The sequence below is a fragment of the Chrysochloris asiatica genome, unplaced genomic scaffold (genome assembly GCF_000296735.1).
Source record: "Chrysochloris asiatica unplaced genomic scaffold, ChrAsi1.0 scaffold00020, whole genome shotgun sequence".
Taxonomy (NCBI): Eukaryota; Metazoa; Chordata; class Mammalia; order Afrosoricida; family Chrysochloridae; genus Chrysochloris; species Chrysochloris asiatica.
The window spans coordinates 421,042-441,095 of record NW_006408538.1 but is presented as its reverse complement, the minus strand read 5'-3'; the positions used below and the strand labels follow the sequence as shown (position 1 = coordinate 441,095).

General features: G+C 41.3%; 1 protein-coding gene across 1 annotated transcript in view; it reads left to right on the top strand.

The window, feature by feature from the left end:
- CCDC6 (coiled-coil domain containing 6) overlaps positions 1 to 20,054 on the top strand; it is a 146,985-nt gene that overhangs the window by 91,724 nt on the left and 35,207 nt on the right. The window contains exon 3 of the mRNA XM_006835795.1: positions 3,651 to 3,779. Coding sequence (XP_006835858.1) covers positions 3,651 to 3,779 — 129 coding nt within the window. The remainder of the gene's footprint in view (positions 1 to 3,650; positions 3,780 to 20,054) is intronic.

Below are 20,054 nucleotides of genomic sequence, written 5' to 3'. Positions count from 1 at the left end.
ATAAATATATATGACACAAATAAGAGTTATTAAATGATTCTATAATCTTTGAGATTGACTTTATAAAATGTATTTACAGAAAATCTTGCTTTAGTTATATTTAAGGCAAACTTGAGTTTTATTTCAAAAACGTTAATATTGGACAATGGATTTCCAAGTTTGAATTATTTTTTCACTAATTCAGAATTGCTGACCTTATTGGAAGATTTAAAAGTTATTATTTAGTGTCATTTTATAAGACCTGCAATTAGAAATTTAAAATCCTGCCTTGAATTGTATACCCGTATTGAAGATGCTACTTAGAGATGAAGCTGGAGTTCATCATGGATAGTTAGTCTGGGGTCAGCTTGTGCAAAGCTTTAAAGGTGTTCTGCATGTGGTATCTTTTTAAAGTAAAATCAAGCCCAAGGGTTCTGGATTTTTCTCAGGCAAATTATTAGCCCAAGTGACACTAAGGTTATTCCTGAAGATTCCTGCCCCTCCTCTGCCTCGCTGCCTCCCTCCGCCTCCTCTCTTCCTTGCCCTCTTCTGCCTTTTCTCCTCCTTGTAGATCATAACCTTCCACTTGAGATTTTATTTTGATGGTTTCGATATTTCTCTCGGTGCTTCTCTTTTTATTGGCAGTTTCTTTATTCCAGTGAGAACCCTATTTTCTGTATGTAGAGTTTTGTTCAGAAACCCATGCCCTGCTTGCTCATTGTCTCATCACCTGAGAGGTAGCAGAACAAAAGGCAGCAAAGCTATTTGTTTTAGCTCTCTCCTTTGGGGATGCTAAAAACTGTGAATCTGCGGCAATTGGAGTTTGAGCTTGAGAAAGGCTTGGCATTTTCCAAATGGGTTAATGTCACCCAGGGACCTTCCTTGAGTTTTGATAGTGACAGCTTTACCACAGGGTATAGATCTAAAGAGGAAAAATCTCTTCAAATGAAAAGCTCTACGGTCTTTAGTTTTATGTCTACTCTTAAAGGAAATGCCTTATCAGATATTGATGATGCTAGGCTCTGTAAGTATGACTATTTGTCTACAAGCCAATGAGGACCTTACCTTCTCCCAGATTCACTTTCTGTGACAAGCATTGCATGGTGGAGAGACATTTTTCAGATTTAGATTGCATCCTTTATTGTTTTAACTTACCTCAGGGCATAAGCATGAAACAAAACAACGGAAAAAAAGTAGAGGCCTTAACAGTGAAAATGGCAGCAATAGAAAACATATTGGAGGAAAACTGCCTTTAAAATTCTGTAAATGGTTTTGAAGGTTTTAAGACCTTACAGTTCATCATTTCTCTAAAACCAGTAGATATCATTTAAGCTTAGTATTTGTAAAGCATTTTAGGTCAAGGATAATTTCCTAACTGCTTAGTGGCAGGTAAAATATACAGTTAAGACATTATCCTTGTCCTAAAGTCCCAGGATGCTGTAGGATAAGCACAGGACTGCTAACCACAAAGTCAGCAGTTTAAACCCACCAGTTGCTCCACAGGAGAAAGATGACGCTTTCCGCTTCTGTAAACATTTAAAGCCTTGGAAACCCTTTACTGGATCGCTTTGAGTCCGAATCCACTTGGAGGCAGCGAGTTTGGTTTAGAGAGCGTAGTTCATACAGAGTGAAGACATTCCACAAGCGTTTCCTGAGTAAGATGTTAAAGATGCACTTTGTGTCTGTTTGCTGTGATTTCCCTTATAAATAGTAGTGCACCCATTGATGTATAGGTCCCAAATGCTTGGGACGCTTGCTGTTCTTTCCCTCCCTTAGTTCTTTTACTTACTGCTTGATTTTTGCAGAGCACGAGTGTTAAAGAGATAGCTAAAAATAGACATCATTGTAAACACCTCCTCACATCTGCTTTTTCCCTGTGTACCTGCAAGGTTGACCAGATTTTTCTGGGAGTTGCACATCAAAAACAGTTGCAGGGAAAACAACATCTGTTTAGTCAACATTTCTAATGTTGGAAGACTGTGTTTGGTTTAAAACTCTTTCCTGATTGTTTTTCACATCGAGTATGTGTTTTCAGAGCAATGAAAATTGTGCCAGATGTGGAAGGGGCTCAGTATAGGCATTTTGAGGTTAATCAAACCCAGCTGTGCTTTCTCAGTTACCCATTTCACCCCATGGAGGGTTTGCAAAGTGACACATGTGACTTATGTATTTACTTCTCTCTGCTTACGCACTTGACTCTCCAAACCCCACGGGTGCAGAGGCATGAGCGGGTTTGCTTAGTGATACAGTAAAGAGAGCACTGGGTTGGGGTTCAGACCAGAATGGTGGGCCTCAAGCTCTTCCACTGCTTTCTGGCTCTGTTAGTTTGGTTCAGTGCCATGTTTCTTGAGTGAAAATGGGGGTGGGAACCTTGGGTGGTACAAGCAATTCTGCTGCTAACTGATAAGTTAGTGGTGGTTCAAACCCACACCCAGGCACCTTGGAAGAAAGGCCTGACGATCTGCTTTTGGAAGGTCACAACCTTGTTAGGCCTGGACTCACCCTGAGTCAGAACTGACGTGATGGAAACTGGCTTGGCTTTTGGAGATTTTGCCTTAATGAATTTAAAGAACCTGGTGTACAGTCACTGCCTGAAGAAATAGGTTGTTTTATAGGTTGTTTTAAAGGTAAAATTAAGGAGGATTGTGATCTTAACGTCAAGAGTGGAACTTAGTGTATTCATAGTTTTAAATCACTCTTACCTTGTCCCTCTTTGGTTCCGAAAACACTGAGCTCTTATGACTGTTAACTCCCTGCTTCCCAGTTAGAGGTGAACAGAAGAACCCCTAATTTATAGCACACGAAACAACGCAGCTTTTCATGGACAGGTCTCCTGTGCCCTGGGGTTTTGAAGGTGGAAGTAATTTTTAATAATCTCCTCTTATAACTAACTGCATGTATCCATATAACCTTACATTTTGATTATATAAGAGGTTTCGCCTCTCGATTTTTAGGGAAAGGGTAGGAGGTGTGGTATAGAATCTCATCATAGAAAGGAAATTAATTGTACTAATTTCTGCCTGAGTGTTCTTGCTAGTACATTGTGAAATAGTGTTCAAAATAATTTACCAAGAACATTTTTTTATCGTGACACCTGCTTCTCTACATCCATTGCGTCAGCCTCAATAAACTACAGTCCAACTAGTGACAACTGATGGTGTGAACTTTATTTTTTAATTTATTAAGTTTTTGTTAAGTGCCGTCGAGTCAGTTCTGACTCACGATGACCCTGTATATAGTTTCCAAGGAGCAGCTGATGGGTTTGAACTGCCAGTCCTGTGCTTAGCCATCCAGTGCTGATCCTACAACACCATACCGGAATGCCTTTATTAATTTTTATGCCTGTGGTATAAAACTTAAAAGGTGTACAAAAAAGGGTATCTATTGAGAAGTTTCCCTTCCTCACCCCCAGCCCCCCAGCTTCCGAGTTCCCTCCCTATGGAGGCAGCTACTTCTGTGTCTCTTGAAATTGAGATCTGTTCATGCCTCAATATTTACATGATTTTTCTTGGAATCGTTAGTTATGTGTTAAAGTATATGCTTGGCTATGTGAGCAGAAATGAGTCCTGTCACTTTTTGCAATGATCCCTCTTAATCAGCGTAACCAGCTTTAGGGAGAAAGTATTACCGTAGCTTTAGAGCATCTTGATTTCCTTCTCTGTGTTTTCCAGTTGCAGCATGAGAAAGCTGAGCTTGAACAGCATCTCGAGCAGGAGCAGGAGTTTCAAGTCAACAAACTGATGAAGAAAATTAAAAAACTAGAGAATGATACCATTTCGAAGCAGCTTACTTTAGAGCAGGTAAGCATTGGTAACTCTCCCTTTGTTTGTTTCCCTCAAATCATCAACTGGTTCTTTCAAGCTTTAAGACACCCTGAGGAATGTACATGAAGCTTATTTTGTTCCGTTTTTTTCTCCTTACAGTGGTGCCTTCATTTCTAAAGTAAGCATCAGTGGATTCGCAAAGCACCTGATCACTCTTTTGCATACTTTCTCTCTTTCTTTTTAAGCTGCAATTAGTAAAATTCCAGTAGATAGGTTGTTATGTACTGATTTATAGCAGGAAACATTAGGTTCCTTTTATAAAAACAAAGGGGGAACAAGACGTTTTTAACCACAGTATAGTGTCTGTGAAATTTCCTGAGACAGTGTTGTTATGGAACTAAAACTTCTAAGGGTTCTTAAGAACAATCAGTTAGCATTTTTATTCTGTGAAATTACAGTCAGCCTTCCATATCCTGGGTCCACTGTCTCAGATTCAACATAACCTTGGATTGATAATACTGAGCTAGAGAAACAGTTAAAAGTAAGTAATCAAAGCAATCCCCTAAAAGGTTAAGCGGGAGTAGAGAATGGTATTACATAGGATTTACCTTGCACTAGGACTCCTAGTGTGGCACTGTAGGATCAGCACTAGATTGCGAACAGAAGGTCAGCAGTTCAAACCCACCAGCTGCTTCTTAGAAACCCTGTACAGTGTTGCTGTGAGTCGGAACCTGCTCAGTGGCACTTAGGAACAACAACAAGTGGTCCAGGTATGGTGCTGCAGGATAAGCACTGGCCTGCTAACTGCAAAGTCAGTGGCTCAAACCCAGTAGCTGTGCTCCTCAGAAACTCTAAACAGGGTCAGTGAGTCGGAACTGATTCCATGGCATTTAATAACAATAACAAACAGGTATTTTAAGAGCTCCGATATGGTGATGTAGGATAAGTGTTGGACTGTTAACTGCAATGCCGGCAGTTCAAACCCACAAGTCACTTTGGGAAACCCTATATAGGGTTGTTATGAGTTTGGAACCGATAATAACAACAACAAAGATATTATAAATAATCTCGAGATTATTTAAAGGATTCAAGAGGTTGTGCATAGGTTACAGGCAAATGCAGGTATACCTGGTTTTATTGTGCTTTGCTTTATTGTACTTTGCTGATGCTGCATTTTTATTTATTTAGTTTTTACAAATTGAGGCAGTCTGGGTCCATAAAGTTGTACAGTCCTAGACTCCTAGGGAGCGTTTCTGCTCTGCCCTGCAGCATTGCTGTGACTCAGACTCGACTCCACAACAGAGAATGTGTCAGCAGCAGGTGCTCACTTCCTGTCTCTCTGTCACATTTTGGGACTTCTCAAACTATTTCAAACTTTTTCATAACTCTATTGCACATTTAATACTAGAGTGAAATGTAAACATAGCTTTTACATGCACTTGTTGTTAGGCGCTGTTTAGTAGATTCCAATTCATAGCAACCTTATGCATAACACAACAAAACACTGCTTGGTCCTGTGCCATTCTCACAATTGTTGTGCTTGAGCACCTTTCTGCTACAACTGTGCCAATCCATCTCGTTCACTGATCCTCCACTTGCGCTAGCATGGTGTCCTTCTCCAGGCTCTGGTCTCTCCTGATAACATGTACTTGTTACTGTTAGTGCCATTGAGTCCGTTCCGACTCCTAGCAACCCTGCGTAGGGTTTCCAAGGCTGTAAATCTTCATGGGAGCAGAAAGCCTTATCTTTCTTCGCCGGAACAGCTGGTAGATTCGAACATGCACTAGGAAATGAAAATAAAATAAAATTGATATAACAAACTTTATTGCAGTATTCCTTTATTGTGGTTGTCTATAACTAAACCCGTAATATCTCTGCGGCATGTCTGTACTACTCCATGGGGATCCTAGTACTAATCCCTCCACAGATACCAAGGAACAACCATATTAGCAACCTTGGTGGTTAAGTTGCTTGTCTGTTAACTGAAAAGTCAGTGGTTCAAACCCATCAATTACGCTGCATGCGAGAGATCGGGCAGTCTGTTTCCATAAAGATCCCGGCTTTGATGGGGCAGTTCGTCTCTGTCCTGTAGAGTCGCTATGAGTTGAAATGGATTCGATCACAGTTGGCTTTTTGATCTATGTATCCATACCCTGTTACCCAACTAAACTTGGTATACAGATAAGGAGTTAGAGACTTGGTTCTACATTCTAGGTCAGCCCCTAACTAGTTATGTGACCTAGGGTAATTTCACTGACTTCTCTAGGTTCAGGTGCTCCATTTCAAAATAGAGCAGGGTATAACAGAATCAGCAATGACAAACTTAAAAGGTATAACTATTACCTTAAGAGGTAATAGTTGCACAATAGCTTTCTTAACTGCCCCTGGCAGATAATGTATTTGATCACAGTACTTGCCATGGGACTCCAGACTGGACCTCGCTTTCATAACTCATACATAACCTTGGGTACCATTATCAGTTCATCCATGTTGGTATGTCGGATAAGAATTCACGCTGGTCCTGGCCTAGATGTTACCTAAGTTTTTTTCCACTTCTAAGGTCCTGGTGTGGTGCTACAGGATAATGCGCCAGGCTGCAAGGTCAGTTTAAATAGCAAGGTCAGAGTTGTAATAACCAATGGAATGTCTACACTCAGGTGGAAGTCTCCTATTGAATTCCCACAACAGTCAACAGTTCCCATTCTGTTCAAATTAGAACTTGGAAGGTTCTTTAGACACACCAAGTTCTTACTGTTGGTATTAGTTAAGAATGAACCACATGGCCAAGTGAAATTCTCACAGTTGGTATTGTGAGAATGTCAGTCACTCAGTCTTCACCTTCATGGAGATGATTGTCAATGTTTTTAAATGGTTGCTCTTTGTCATTTATTCTTTGGCTCCTACAGAGATTGGAGACAGAGGATAACACATAGGGTTAAGTTATATGGCCACAAGGTGGAGCTAGTTGCTTAATGTCAGAAGAAGAAAGGCCACCTGATCCCTTGCACCATCTTAACATAAAGACCATCTGGGAGGGCTTCAGTAAATGAACTTCCTTAAAATGAGGTGCAAGGTTTATCTTTTATATACTAAGTGAATGGTTTCAAAGTTCATTGAAGAAGTGAATTACCACAATGGAAACTAGAAATAAACCTCATATCCAAAATACCAAATCCATATTAAAATAAAAATGGAGAAAATTAATATTGTTGTAGTTTTGCCCCCCTTTTTTCATTGGGTTATTGAGTTTTGGGTTGTTTTTTTTTTTAATTCTGTGTAGCTACAAATAATTTTTGTGTTTAGAGGGATTTTTCCTGTAGTTACAATAAATATCCTATACATTTCTATGGATCTGATCTGTGTCTCCGTGGATTAATCTCTTGGGATAAGCATCTATAATATATTATCATATAAAAGTACCTGGGTGGCGCACAAACAGTTAAGTGCTTGACGGCTAACTGGAAGTTGGCAGTTCTGTTCCACTCAAAAGTGCCTTGGAAGACAGGCCTAGTGTTCTGTTTCTGAAAGGTCACTGCCTTGAAAACCGTATGGATCAGTTCTGCTCTGCGTGCATGATTCTCCATGAATCAGCATGAACTCAGTGACAGCAGCAGCAATAACAACATACTGTTGTTGTTGTTGTGAAGTGCCGTTGAGTCGGTTCTGACCCATAACGACCCTGTATAGGGTTTCCAAGGAGCAGCTGATGAGCTTAAACTGCCGACCTTGCAGTTCAAACAGCTTTGCAGTCTGGCGCCTTAACCCACAGCGCCAACCCATTGCACTTTGCCTAATAATAATTGATCTCATAAAGATGTACAGCCTCGGAAACCCTACACAAGGTTACTATGAGCTGGAACTGACTCCACAGCACGTCACCACCACCACCACCACCAATAATAACGGATAGACCTTTGTTCTTTGTCTTACAGTAAACTTTTGAATCCTACAAGTTCTTTGAGGAGAATCATGTGTCTGTCTTGTGCCTCACACGTATACTGTTGTGTGCATGGGTACCATGGCTTGGTTGAGACAGTTAAGTGTAGGTTTGGACAGGTGACTGGGAGCAGTCGTTGGCATTTTAGAAGAAAGCACAGTATAACGTCCAGGAACTGGGTACTAGATTAGAGTCTAAAGAACTAGGTGTGAACCTCTTTCCTCTATTTAGTATCTCAGCCACTTCCCTTTTTCTTTTTTTGTAACAGTTGAGGGTGCTGAGAGATATGGTGGTAAGTGGGTTGCATGACCACCACAGAAGTCCCCTGCCCTCTAGAAAGATGACCTGAAGCTCCTGAGCACCTTCTGCCCTGAGGTCGGTGCATAAGGAAAGACATGCACTGGTTAAACAGGTATAGATCCAGCTGACTGCAGGGCAGGCAGGAGAGGAGAGGAGAGGAGACAGAAATAGGAGCAGAGATAGGCAGTAACCAGTGGGTGTGGCATGCGGAGGGTAGAGATGCTGAGATCAGAGCCAGTGAACAAGCCATGAAGCTGCGTCCCGTAACCTCCTCCTGATAACAGTTGAGGAGAGAAGGATCGTGGCAGGCTGCAGTAAGAGATCTGAGGGAATAAGCTGTATTTACCATGAAGTCTTGTAAAAGACAGCTGCCAAGCTGTACCCAAAACAACAGCGGCAACAACACAAAATCATGACCCTATAGGATTTCCAAGGCTATAAATCTGTACGGAAGCAGACTACCACATCTTTCTCATACAGAACAGCTGGAGGATTGAATTGCTAACCTTTTGGTCAGCAGCCCAACACTTAATCTCTGTGCCATTGATTCCTAAAAGTTTCAGTGCTTCCAGATGCCCAGTGGGTACATTTTAGCCACTAGACCTGTCAGGTGACTGCAGGCGCTTTGACAAGACCCCAGCTTCCAGAAATATTGCAGGGAGAGCCACGCATATGCCACGGTGCCCTCACTTGTCTAGAACCTGTAGTAAATCAAATCATGAATAGTAACTAGAATGATGACTTTAACTCCTCAGGACAAGATTTTGTTTTTGTGTGCACATGTGTGTATATGAGGGGGCTTCAGAAAGTTCATGGACAAATGGAATGAAAAGATAATGAAATTTTTCCACAATCTTTTTGAAGCTGTGTGTGTGTATGTGTTGAAGGTTGTTGTTGTTGTTGTTAAGTGCCGTTGAATCGGTTCCGATTCAAACCCTGTACAGGGTTTCCGAGGGTGTAAATCCTTACGGGAGTAGAATGCCTCATCTTTCTCCCGCGGAGCGGCTGGTAGTTTCGAACCGCTGACCTTAAGGTTCACAGCCCGATTCGTAACCACTACGCTACCAGAGCGCCTTATGTGTTGAAGGTAGGTGGGCATTATAAGGCTGGGAAATACTGTCTTTTAAGTTGTGTTAGGAAGTAGTGAAGTTTTTGGTTTCCAGCTCTTAGAGCAGTGGTTTCTAATTAAGTATACAAGATGACCCTTTGCCTTACTTGTCTGGTGGTAGGTAATTCATTCAAAATACAAACCAAACTGATATCACAACCAGTTCCCGTAGAATTCTGCAGCTACATGTTTCGGTTTCTACTGTGAGTAATGAGTTACACGGATGGCCTGTATGCCCTTGTGATGTATAGGTCAGTGACTTATGGCCAGATTTGCATCTGTGGTTAATTTTGTATTGCTGTGGAGCAAGGTTATTTCTTAAATTCACAGGTAGTGTGATACTACTGCATCTCCTTAGAATTCCATTCAGCTAACAGCTAGCTGTCCTTGTAGATTTTAGCATCAGGAGGAATTTGTTATACTAGTTCTGTGTGTGGTTGAATTGGCCCCCAACTCCAGGTGACCTCCTGACACAAGGGAATCTTACTGTTCTGGTCAGGTTTTCATTGGCTGATTTTCAGAAGGTGATCAACAGGCTTTTCTTTCTTGTCATAGTCTGGAAACAATATTGAAACCTGATCACTGTTGAAGCCGCATTCAAGTCTCCAATGACAGATGAAGTGTGTCGGCTGGGAATTGTCTTCCTCACAGGAGTGGAAATTTTGCCAATGTGCTAGCCACTGAGTGGTATTTTGAAAGCACAACAAATAACATGTTCTTTGAATGCTAACTTGCCTTGTTGTTGGTGCATTTTTGGTGGTGTGTGCTGTGGAGGGGATTTTAACTCATAGCAGTGCTCTGGGACAGTGTAGACTAGGCTCAAATCCTCATAGAAGCAGATGACCAAGTCTTTACTGTAGAGCAGTTGGTGGATTCAAACCTCCTACCTTTCAGTTGTCAACTCATCACTTAACTATTGCAGCACCAGAGCTCTTCTGACTTGCATTTGTTGTTGTTGTTAAGTGTTGTCAAACTGTTTCCAACTCATAGTGACCTCGAATAGCTTTTCTAAGGAGCAGCTGGTAGGTTCATTCCACAGCACCACACCGGACTCCCTTACTTGCATTATGGAGCTGTAGTTTAGAGACTACCATGCATGCTGCACAGCTTGATTGTAAATGCTGATCTCAAACTATGTAAGTCTTACAACATTCTTTATTAAATGTTTGAATGTTAATTCATTGCTTTTTATTTTTATTTTATTTATTTAAAAAAATTTCCAGATTTTATTTTAAAGGCAGATGACTTCAGCCAAAAGAACTTTTGCACTTAGATTACCTCTGCAGAAATAATAATTACTCCAACAGGCTTATCCAGATGACAATGTAACATCAGCCATCATTTTTTTCTAATGGAAGCTTTCCTGAATGGATATGATCTAGTCTAGATCTGGAAGAATAAATGAACTGAACAGGACTTAAAGCTCAAAAAGAAAACTCAAGTGATGGAAGGGTCATAGAATTTATCAGTCAAACCTGGATATGTTTGACAGTAAGAGAAGGTACTACAACAGCCCGGGACAACACTGAGGTTATTCTGGGACGTGTGATCACTTACCATGAGATCATCCATTGCCCTTTAAAGAAAATGTAGAAAACATAAAAATAGAAAATATATGGGGGGGGGAAATGTTAAGACCCATCAAGTTGGTTCCGACTCAGTGACCAGCAACCTTGCAGGTAGCCGTCCAGTGTTCATCCTATAGTGGCACATTGCTTTTTAGTATTTTTTTTCCCAGTGGCCATTAAAGAAAATTTAGAAAACATAAAAGAAAGATTTAAGGGAGTAGGGGCAACATTACATAGACTATAATCTGTTGAAACAACTGCTAGTAATGTTTTTTCCTTTACTTTCCTCTTGTTTCTTTTTTCTCTCCTTCTATTATGATAGTTTACCTAACCTGCTGGTCTGCGTTCTATTGTTTTAAAAAATGAAACATGATAGGTTTGTGCATTTGAACAAGCTGCATTGTGGCCGTCAAACAGAACCTTAGTAAACATTGAAGTCTGCTTGGTGGAAATTTGATTTTAGCAAATCCTTGAAGATGTTTGGGTTGCTAAGGAACAAGCATCTACCTCTACTGCGTGTTCAGGAAAGAAACCCCAGGTTATAGATAAAAAATCATTGTGACTCTGTGCTCTGGAAGGGTTCCTGAACATTGCAAATGGTGAAGCACATGTTTACTAGCTGAAAGGTTGGAGGTTGAAACTACCTGCAGGTACCTTAGAAGAAAACCCTGGTGGCTTTTTCCCAAAAGGTCACTGGTGTGCAAGCTCCATGGAAGCAGTTTTACTCTGCATACCTGGGGTCACCATGAGTCAGAACTGACTTGATGGCAGTTGCGGTGTGCCTTGGAAATAGGCAGCTAGAGCCAAAGACTGGCTCTCCTTAAAGTTGATTTGATTTCTTTTGCAATTTGGAGCTGTCAGGGTGTCAGGAAGCAAACAGAGAAGTTCCCAACTCTCATGCTGTGGAAAGTATACTCACAAGGACACAGATATCTGTCTGTAGAATGTGAAAGAAAAAGAGGAAAAAAAGCCCCCTGAATTCCTATTCGAAACCTCATTTCAATTAATTACAAAAACCCTGATGTGCTCCATCTTGCTCGTTTTATCTTGAAGCATCAGCTAACAGGCCCCATGTGACTCAGTATGTGCAGATGATGCTTTGACTTGGGGTGAGGATGGGGAGAATCAAAATGTGTTGGTTTCTGGGTAAAGGAAGAGGCACTTCATCTCCATCCCACATTGTGTGTTGTCTGGTCATGTCCCTGAGGCCAGGCTCTGCTTAGTAAACCGAAGGGCAATCAAATCCAGAGATACTGTACTGAGCACTGTTGAGGTGATTGTGATGTTGAAATGCATGACGTCTGTTTCTTTGAGACCATACCAATGCTTAATTTATGATTTAGAATTAAAAGTGTTCTTTAGCTTAACACACATAACAAATGAATGAATGGCTAAAGAAATTCAACATATCTGTATAAGGAAGTGGGCCAGATGCCATAATGACTTTGAAAGGAATGACTTCATAGATCCAGGGAACATCCACTTTGGGAAAAGCATGGCAAGGGGAGTTTCCCGAATGTTGTTTTCTTAAACTTATTTGAGATAAATGGAGTTCTAGTTGGCCTGCTAAACTCAAGTTCAACAGTTCGAAACTACCAGTAGTTCCAAGGGAGAAAGATGAGACTTAATGTTCCCGTAAAGATTTATAACCTTAGAAACCCTATGCAGGGTTGCTATGCGTCAGAACCGACTCCATGGCATACCACCACCACCAGTGTGGCTCTATAGGATCACCGCTGGACTGCAAAGAAGGAGGTTGGCAGTTCAGACCTACCACCGGCTCCTTGGAAACCCTGTACAGGGTCACTATGAGTAAGAACCAACTAGTGGCGTTTTGCAGTAGCCGCAGTGTGGCATTGTAGAATCAGCAGTGGACCGCTAACCGCTGTTCAAATGGAAAGTTGTGCTGCTGGTATATCAACCCCAGAAATACTTATATCATTGTTATCTGTGTGTACTGTAGTTGGGTAATACTGGGTTGATGTCACAGTGATAAAAACATAAGCTCAGACCACTGAAATAGGAGTAACTATATATGTAGCTATTTCAAAACAACATCCCTTATTCCTCAACAGTATTGAAAGAAGCAAAATTAACTGGTAAACTGATGAGATAGTGTCTTAGTGTGACTTTAATATTGTTCTGAAGTCACGTCAGTTTCAAAGAACTAATGTAATTGTAGGATTATGTTGAAAACAAAAGTTTTGAGACAAAAAGAGAGTGCAGGCTTTCTAGAAATTTTGCCCAGTCAGAACACAGGTATCTTTGAGTCTTCTGGCTAACTAAGGTTTCACTGCCATGGAACATTCTGTGAGTTGGTTAGCTTGCTCTGTATTTTGTATGCATAAATTAATATCCTAAATTAATGGCTGTTCTATAGCTGAAATTATATTTTAAAATAACCTTTTTAAAAATTAGATCTCTAAAAATTTTTCTATTGTAAAATAAAGTAAATATTCATTAGAAGATATGGGGTAGAGGCAGGAAAAAATAGGAAGATAAATCATTACCAATATTTTATCTAAGGGATACATCATATCCTATGATACAATTTTTTTTATTGTTTTTCACTTTTTAAATTTTTTCCTTCTTTCAGTGTATTTCTGATATACTTAGATAAATGTATTTTCCACTTTAATTTTGACCCATTAGACTTGAGAAAACAGCCACCCTAGAAATACAGCGGAATGTTGGTGTGGTAATTGAAGGACTGCTAGCCAAGCTCAAGGTTGGTAGTTCAAACCCACCAGCCACTCTTCGGATACCCTATACAGGGTCGCTATGAGTCAGAACCGACTCAGGGGCATTTAACAATGACAACAAGTAATACTGTGGAATCCTGGTGTGGTACTATAGGATAAACACTGGATTGCTAAGCTCAGAGCTGACAGTTCAAACCCACTAGCCATTCCTTGGCAACCCTATACAGGGTCACTGTAAGTTGGAACTAACTTGACAGCACTTAACAGTAGTAATACAGTTGTTGGTTAAACTGTTGGCTGCTAACCAAAAGGTCTGAGGTTCGAGCCCACCAGTACTCTGCAGGAGAAAGATGTGATGGTCAGCTTCTGTAAAGACTGCAGCCTTAGAAACTCTTGTAGGATAATTGTACTCTGTGTTGTAGAGTTACTGTGGGTTGGAATGGACTCTGACAGTGGGTCTAGACTTGAAAATGCCTGATTTTTCTCTTGCTCCTTTCCGACCTACAGATGTCTGTTGGTACTTTCTCTGGTCCTCATGGTGCAAGCCACGGTGATGACCTAGAAGTTGTTCTTAATTATAAAACCAGCAGCAGCGTCATTATTCTAATAGGCACCTTGGAGGCTCTGTGGTCTACGAACACCTGTCTTAATTCATCAGTAGCTCAAATTGGCTGCTTGATTTAAAATATATATATTTTCCAGAATGCAAGGGTCAGATGTCTTCCAGCCTAGGAGAAGAATGACCAATGCCCTAGATTACCTGAGAAGATGCCAACAGAGCTGTACTGCAGGTCTATTTTACTTGTCTCTGTTGTTTTAATCTGTAAACGTTTTGCCAGGAAATGAAGACCATTGTTCATTGTGCTCAACGATTTCCAAATCAGTGGCACTTAATACATTTAATAGCCCCTTCTGAGTTCTGTTACTAACTTGTTTCCAAAGTATGTGTAAAGCCTTGATTAGCATACATTTTTATTGTCTTCATTTGAGTAGTAGAAATAGAGCTGTGTTCATTTTTCTGACTTCAAATTATTTTATAGGTATTGTACTTTAAATTTTTCATGTGATTTTGGTGGCCTTGGGGTCAGCCTTCTAAATATTTCAACATCTAACAGCATTACATAATGAATCCGTGAGATTGGGCTGAACAGTTATGACCGCCAGAGTCCCTGGGTGGGACAAACAAATAACATGCTCAGCTGCTAACTGAAAGATTAGAAATTCTAGTCTACCCAGAGGCGCTGCAGAAGAAAAGCCTGGTAATCTCTTCTTCAATATCAACCTTTGAAAGTCTATGGATCACAGGTCCACTCTGACATACAAGAGGTCACCATGAGTCTAAGTGATGACTGGGCTTTGTTTGTTTCGTCTTTTGTTGTTGTTTTCAATGCCTGTAGACATAGACTATTTTGACCAAGTCTTTTGGTGGGGTTGGATTTTTTTTTTTTTTAAAGGATTGTTGTTGTTGTTGTTGTTGAGTGCCGTCGAGTCGGTTCCGACCCATAGCAACCCTGTACAGGGTTTCCGAGGGTGTAAATCCTTACGGGAGTAGAAAGCCTCATCTTTCTCCCGCGGAGCGGCTGGTAGTTTCGAACCACTGACCTTAAGGTTCGCAGCCCGATTCGTAACCACTACGCTACCAGAGCTCCATTAAACACTAGGGACATTTGTTGTAATAAGGCTATTCTGTGTTCTTTTACTTTATCTGTGTTCTCTTTATGTGGTAGCCTTTATTTTGTGGGGTTTTCATTCTCTTTAGTGTGCGTGGACAAATAAATGGGTTACTAACATTGGGCTGCTTTCCAACAAACTCAGATGTTGGGGTTTCCAAATATATTTTTTATAGAAGTCATGAGGAAACCTTTTTAAAGTAGATTGAAAAGATTCACTTAAAGACTTTGATTCCATTGTTGTTGTTAAGTGCCATTGAGTCAGTACTGACCCACAGTGACTCTCTGTAGAATTTGCGATTTGGTGAGCTTGCACTCTGCAGACCTTGTGGTTCAAACAGACTTTGCAGTCCAGCGCATTAACTCACAGCACCACATCTGGATCCCTTTAACCGTATGTTGTTGTTGTTAAGTGCCATCAAGTCAATTCTGATGCATAGTGACCCTGTATAGGATTTCCAAGGAGAAGCTGGTGCGCTTGAACCACCAACCTTGCAGTTCAAATGACTTTGCAGTCTGATGCATTAGTTCACAGCACCACACCAGGACTCCTATAGCTGATCACAGTGGTGAAGTTAAAGTTCGCATCAGGATATTTCATCAAGGATTCCCTTCCCCCATGTCAGCATCGTAATCAGTAGCCAGTTGCTGTCATGTCTGTCCCAACTGATGGTGACCCCTTGTGTGGGTAGCATGCTTCACATGGTTTCATGGCTGATGGTTTCAAAAGACGATCCCAGGCCTTTCTTTTGAGGTACCTCTGGTGGACTTGAACCTCTGATCTTTTGATAAACAGCCAAGCTTGTTAGCCATTTGTACCATTGAGGGGTTCCCTCCTCAGTGTCCTGAAACACCCACTGCTATTGATTTGATTCTAACTCATGCCATCCGCATAGAGAGCTTCTGAGGCGGTAAATCTTTACAGGATCAGAAAGCCTCATCTCTCTCCCATGGAGCCACTGTTGGATTTGAACTGCTGAGCTTACGATTAACAAACTGATGCTTATCCTACGGCACACCAGGGCTTCTTCCTCAGCATCATGATCCCCTTTAAATGGGAAACGCAGTGAAAAAAATATGATCGCGTTGGACGCCTATCTCTTGGATGCCCTTAACTTTTTCTGTTACGTTGGTCATGGTCAGTATGGACAACTTGGAGAAGCGGTGAATTCAGATGAACCAGCTGTACTTTTCTGCACTTGTTGTATCCATTGGTGGCATACCATGTGTATTTGGGCAGGATAATAAGGAATTCTTAGTCTGATGTTAAGTAGCCTGCAGTGAAGGAGGAAGAACGTGGCAGTCCGTTAAACTGACTTCATTGTAAAGTAGCCTTTGCAATGAATAGTCTACAAACCAGGTATATTCACTAGTGCTGAGTACTTACAGTGTAAGCTCAGACAGAGGGGGCTTGGGTTTGCGTGAGACTTCGATGTTTTGTGATGGATGAGTCAGGGCCTGCTGCATGCCATGGGATAAAAAGAGTGATCAGACATTTCTAGAAAGGAGATTGTCAGGAGTAATGCAGATAAGAGACTGCTCTGACAAAAGGCAGTGTGTCACTGAGATAATGTTTCCATTTCAGGCAACAATTGCAAAGTTCTTACTCCGGAATCTCAGCAGTCAGTGCAGACAGAGTTGAGGAGTGATTGGTGATCAGGACAATCCAAGCCCTGAAAATCGACTTCTGTCTGAATTGGTAGGACTGATGTATTTGATGTGGAATTAGGTGTGCAGTGAAAGGTGATAAGGAATTAATCAGGTGGCTTAATACGATTTCCTTTAGTTTCACTGTCCTTGAATGCCACTGAGAGGTCTTCAGCAATGCTGAGAAGTCGAGGTTTTTAAAAGTGAAAACCAAGACCCTCTGTTCTTTCTAAGACTAAAGATCATGTCACCTTCTATAGCATTGTTGTTGTTAAGTGCCATCGAGTCGGTTCTGACCCATAGTGACCCTGTGTAGGATTTCCCAGGAGTGGCTGATGAGCTTGAACTGCTAATCTTCCGGTTCAAACTGACTTTGCAGTCCAGCGCATTAACCCACAGCACCACACCAGGACTCCACTGTAGTATTGACCCCTATGTAATGTAACCCTAAAGAATCCAGACTGTTGAACTGGGGTTTGCTGTGCATTCTCTGCTTCATGAAACTAAACCAGTAGATCAAATTGGGACAGCACACTGAATCACAGCCAGGCAATCACCTTGATCTCTGAGGTGAGCAGTAAATTGAAAGCTGGCCAGCTTTACAAAGAAGCGCCAGAAAAATCAGATTCATGAATGTTTTCTGCCCTGTTTTCCTGCTTTCATCTTGTTCCTTGTGTTCTCTCTCAGAACCTCCCTAAACTGTCCATTCTTCCCTGCCATCATTTGCCCCCTGCCTGCAAGCACTATTGTCAAAGGAGACAAGCTCACAATGCAAAGCAAAATTTCTCCCAGCAACTCTTTCCCCTCATTCTCCACTGTACTTGGTGGCTGTTGGCCATGTTGGTGGTGAAGGTCCATTCCTGTCTGCGTGGCATCATTTTGCCTAAAGTTGTGTCATTTCTGAGGCCAGTGCTTTCCTGAGCTCTAAAATGAAAGGTGGATTTAGAAGCTCTCGTACGGTGTTTCATTCCAAGTTTGTCGTCCTGAGAGTGGATAAAGAATTGGCGGATGGGGAGCCTGGGAAAGGACCTCAGAGGTCATTTAGGACAACACTCACATTTTCCACATAAGGACATTGAGGCCCAGGGTTGTTGGGAGGTAACTTGCCCACAGCCATTTGCCTAGTAAGTTACATGGGTAAAGGCTGCTCCATCTGGATTCTGCATGTCAGAATTATTGATTAGCATTTGAGTCCGAGCCAACTCTAGCCAACTAACTAAAACATCAACTCCTCCAAAATTAAACTTTCTTTTAAGTAATTAAAAGTAATGGATGATGTGGAGAGATGAGCGGCTGTGGACTTTGGACTCAGGGAGGGAGAGGGGTTGTGTGCTGACGGCCGTGGGGGGCAGGCTTGCGGGGTATACCTGTTGTTTGATGATGCATGGAGGGGATTATAATCATTGCAATGAAATGATATATGATGGGATGAATGTAAAGCTAATGTTCTCCCATGTAAACTATCACTTAATTCAAAACTTGGGGGGAAAAAAGTAACGGGGCACCAATTTCTCTGCCCAACATCATCGTACAGAAAGATGCCTTGATTCATTTGCCCTGCTTACCTAGTATCTCAATATCATGCTCTTAGCTTTGTAACTAGAATAGGATGCTTAAAGGGTGGGTGCCTTGGAACTTTGTTTCTTTAAAGAAATAGCTGTGAATTGTACTTCAGAGGTTGACCAAAAATGTCACGAGCTTTGAGAATCACAGCATTCAGCAGGTATTCTGTGAGGGGTTTTGTGATTTTTCCTTCTCGCTGAGAAGAACAGTTTAACATTCTGAGGAGCGTTTGAGAGTCATCTTGCTCCCAACTTCTGGCACCGAGTGCTTCTGACTTATTCTGACCTTCCCCACCCCTTTTGCCTTTCAACTGTTCTTCAGAGTCACATTCTATTGTGCCAAGGAAATATTTTGAAGCTGACTTTGAAGTCCTGGGGTGTGACTGTGTAGGATAAGCACTGGAATTCCAACCACAAGGTTGGTGGTTCAAACCCATCAGCCAGTACTTAGGAACCGTATACAGGGTAGCTATGATTTGGAATTGACTCGATGGCATGTAACAACAACATGTGATTTTGGCTTATTTACTTTTTTACTGTCAAATAAGTTTCTCAGTATTTGTGGATGACCTGCTACAGACACTAAGGATACAGTGAAATTTGTAGTCTCAGGGAATTTACATTCTAGCAAGTTGAACAGATGTGAAAACAAATGTTCAGGACAGCGGGCATAGTAGCCAACAAAGCACTGAGCAACAGGGTTTTGTTTTGTTTGTTTGTTTGGCTATAAATATAAAGAACACAGATTTATTGTCTCACCTCTGGAGGCTGGGCGTCTGAATCTCGGGCATTGACAGAGCCGTGCTCCCTTTCTGTCAGCTTTAGATCTTTGTTTTCCCTTTAGCTTCTAGTGACTGCTGGCAACAGGTTTTGATAAGTGTCAGGCACTTATCAAAGTTTTCTATGGCTAAAACAGTTAATGCTATAACAGCTCTGTAGTATAAGCACTGGACTGCCAGCCACAAGGTTGGCAGTCTGAACCCACCAGTTGCTTCGTGAGAGATACATGAGGCTTTCTCCTCCTGTTAAGATTGACAGTCTCAGAAATCATATGCGGGCATCACTATGAGTCAGAATCGACATGATGACACTGAACAGCAATAACATGACACAGACGTCATATTATCTCCTAGTTTACACCGGATGCAATTGTTCTTAGTAATTTTCCTGCATATTCCACTAGAGATTGGTGGAGCTGGAATTTGAACCCAGACTTTGAGTGATGGTCTGTGATTGTAACCATGCCTTTCTGAGAGAGGGAAGCATAATTTACAGGGAATCTCTTTTCATGTGCTGGACGGTGATTTGCAAATATAACTAATGGAATAGGAGTTATTATTTTTTTTTAAATCATTTCTAAAGCCATTTTTGTGGTATTAGAGAAGAAAAGGAAACTTTAGAGATTTGTGTTGTCAGGCGAGAACATTTCCCTCCATATATTCTGGAGCCCAGAATATACATATATATATATAAATTTGCTATGTGCCATGGAGTTGGTTCCAACTCATAGTGACGCTGTACAGGGCTTCCGAGGCTGTAATCTTTACAGGAGCAGAAAGCCTCATCTTTCTCTTGCGGAACAGCTGGTAGTTTCAAACTGTTGACCTTGCAGTTTGTAGCCCGATTCGTAACCACTGCGCTACCAGAGCTCTTTATGTATAAATTTAGCAGTGGTCATTTCATCCTAAGTGTTTAGGTTCAGAGACAAGTGGTGTTATAGCCACTCAATCTGGCTCAGACTTAGAGCACATAGCTGCTCGCCTGTGCAGAGTGATCTAATGCTGCTTGTGTGATTTGAAGCTGGTCTTTCACCTTTT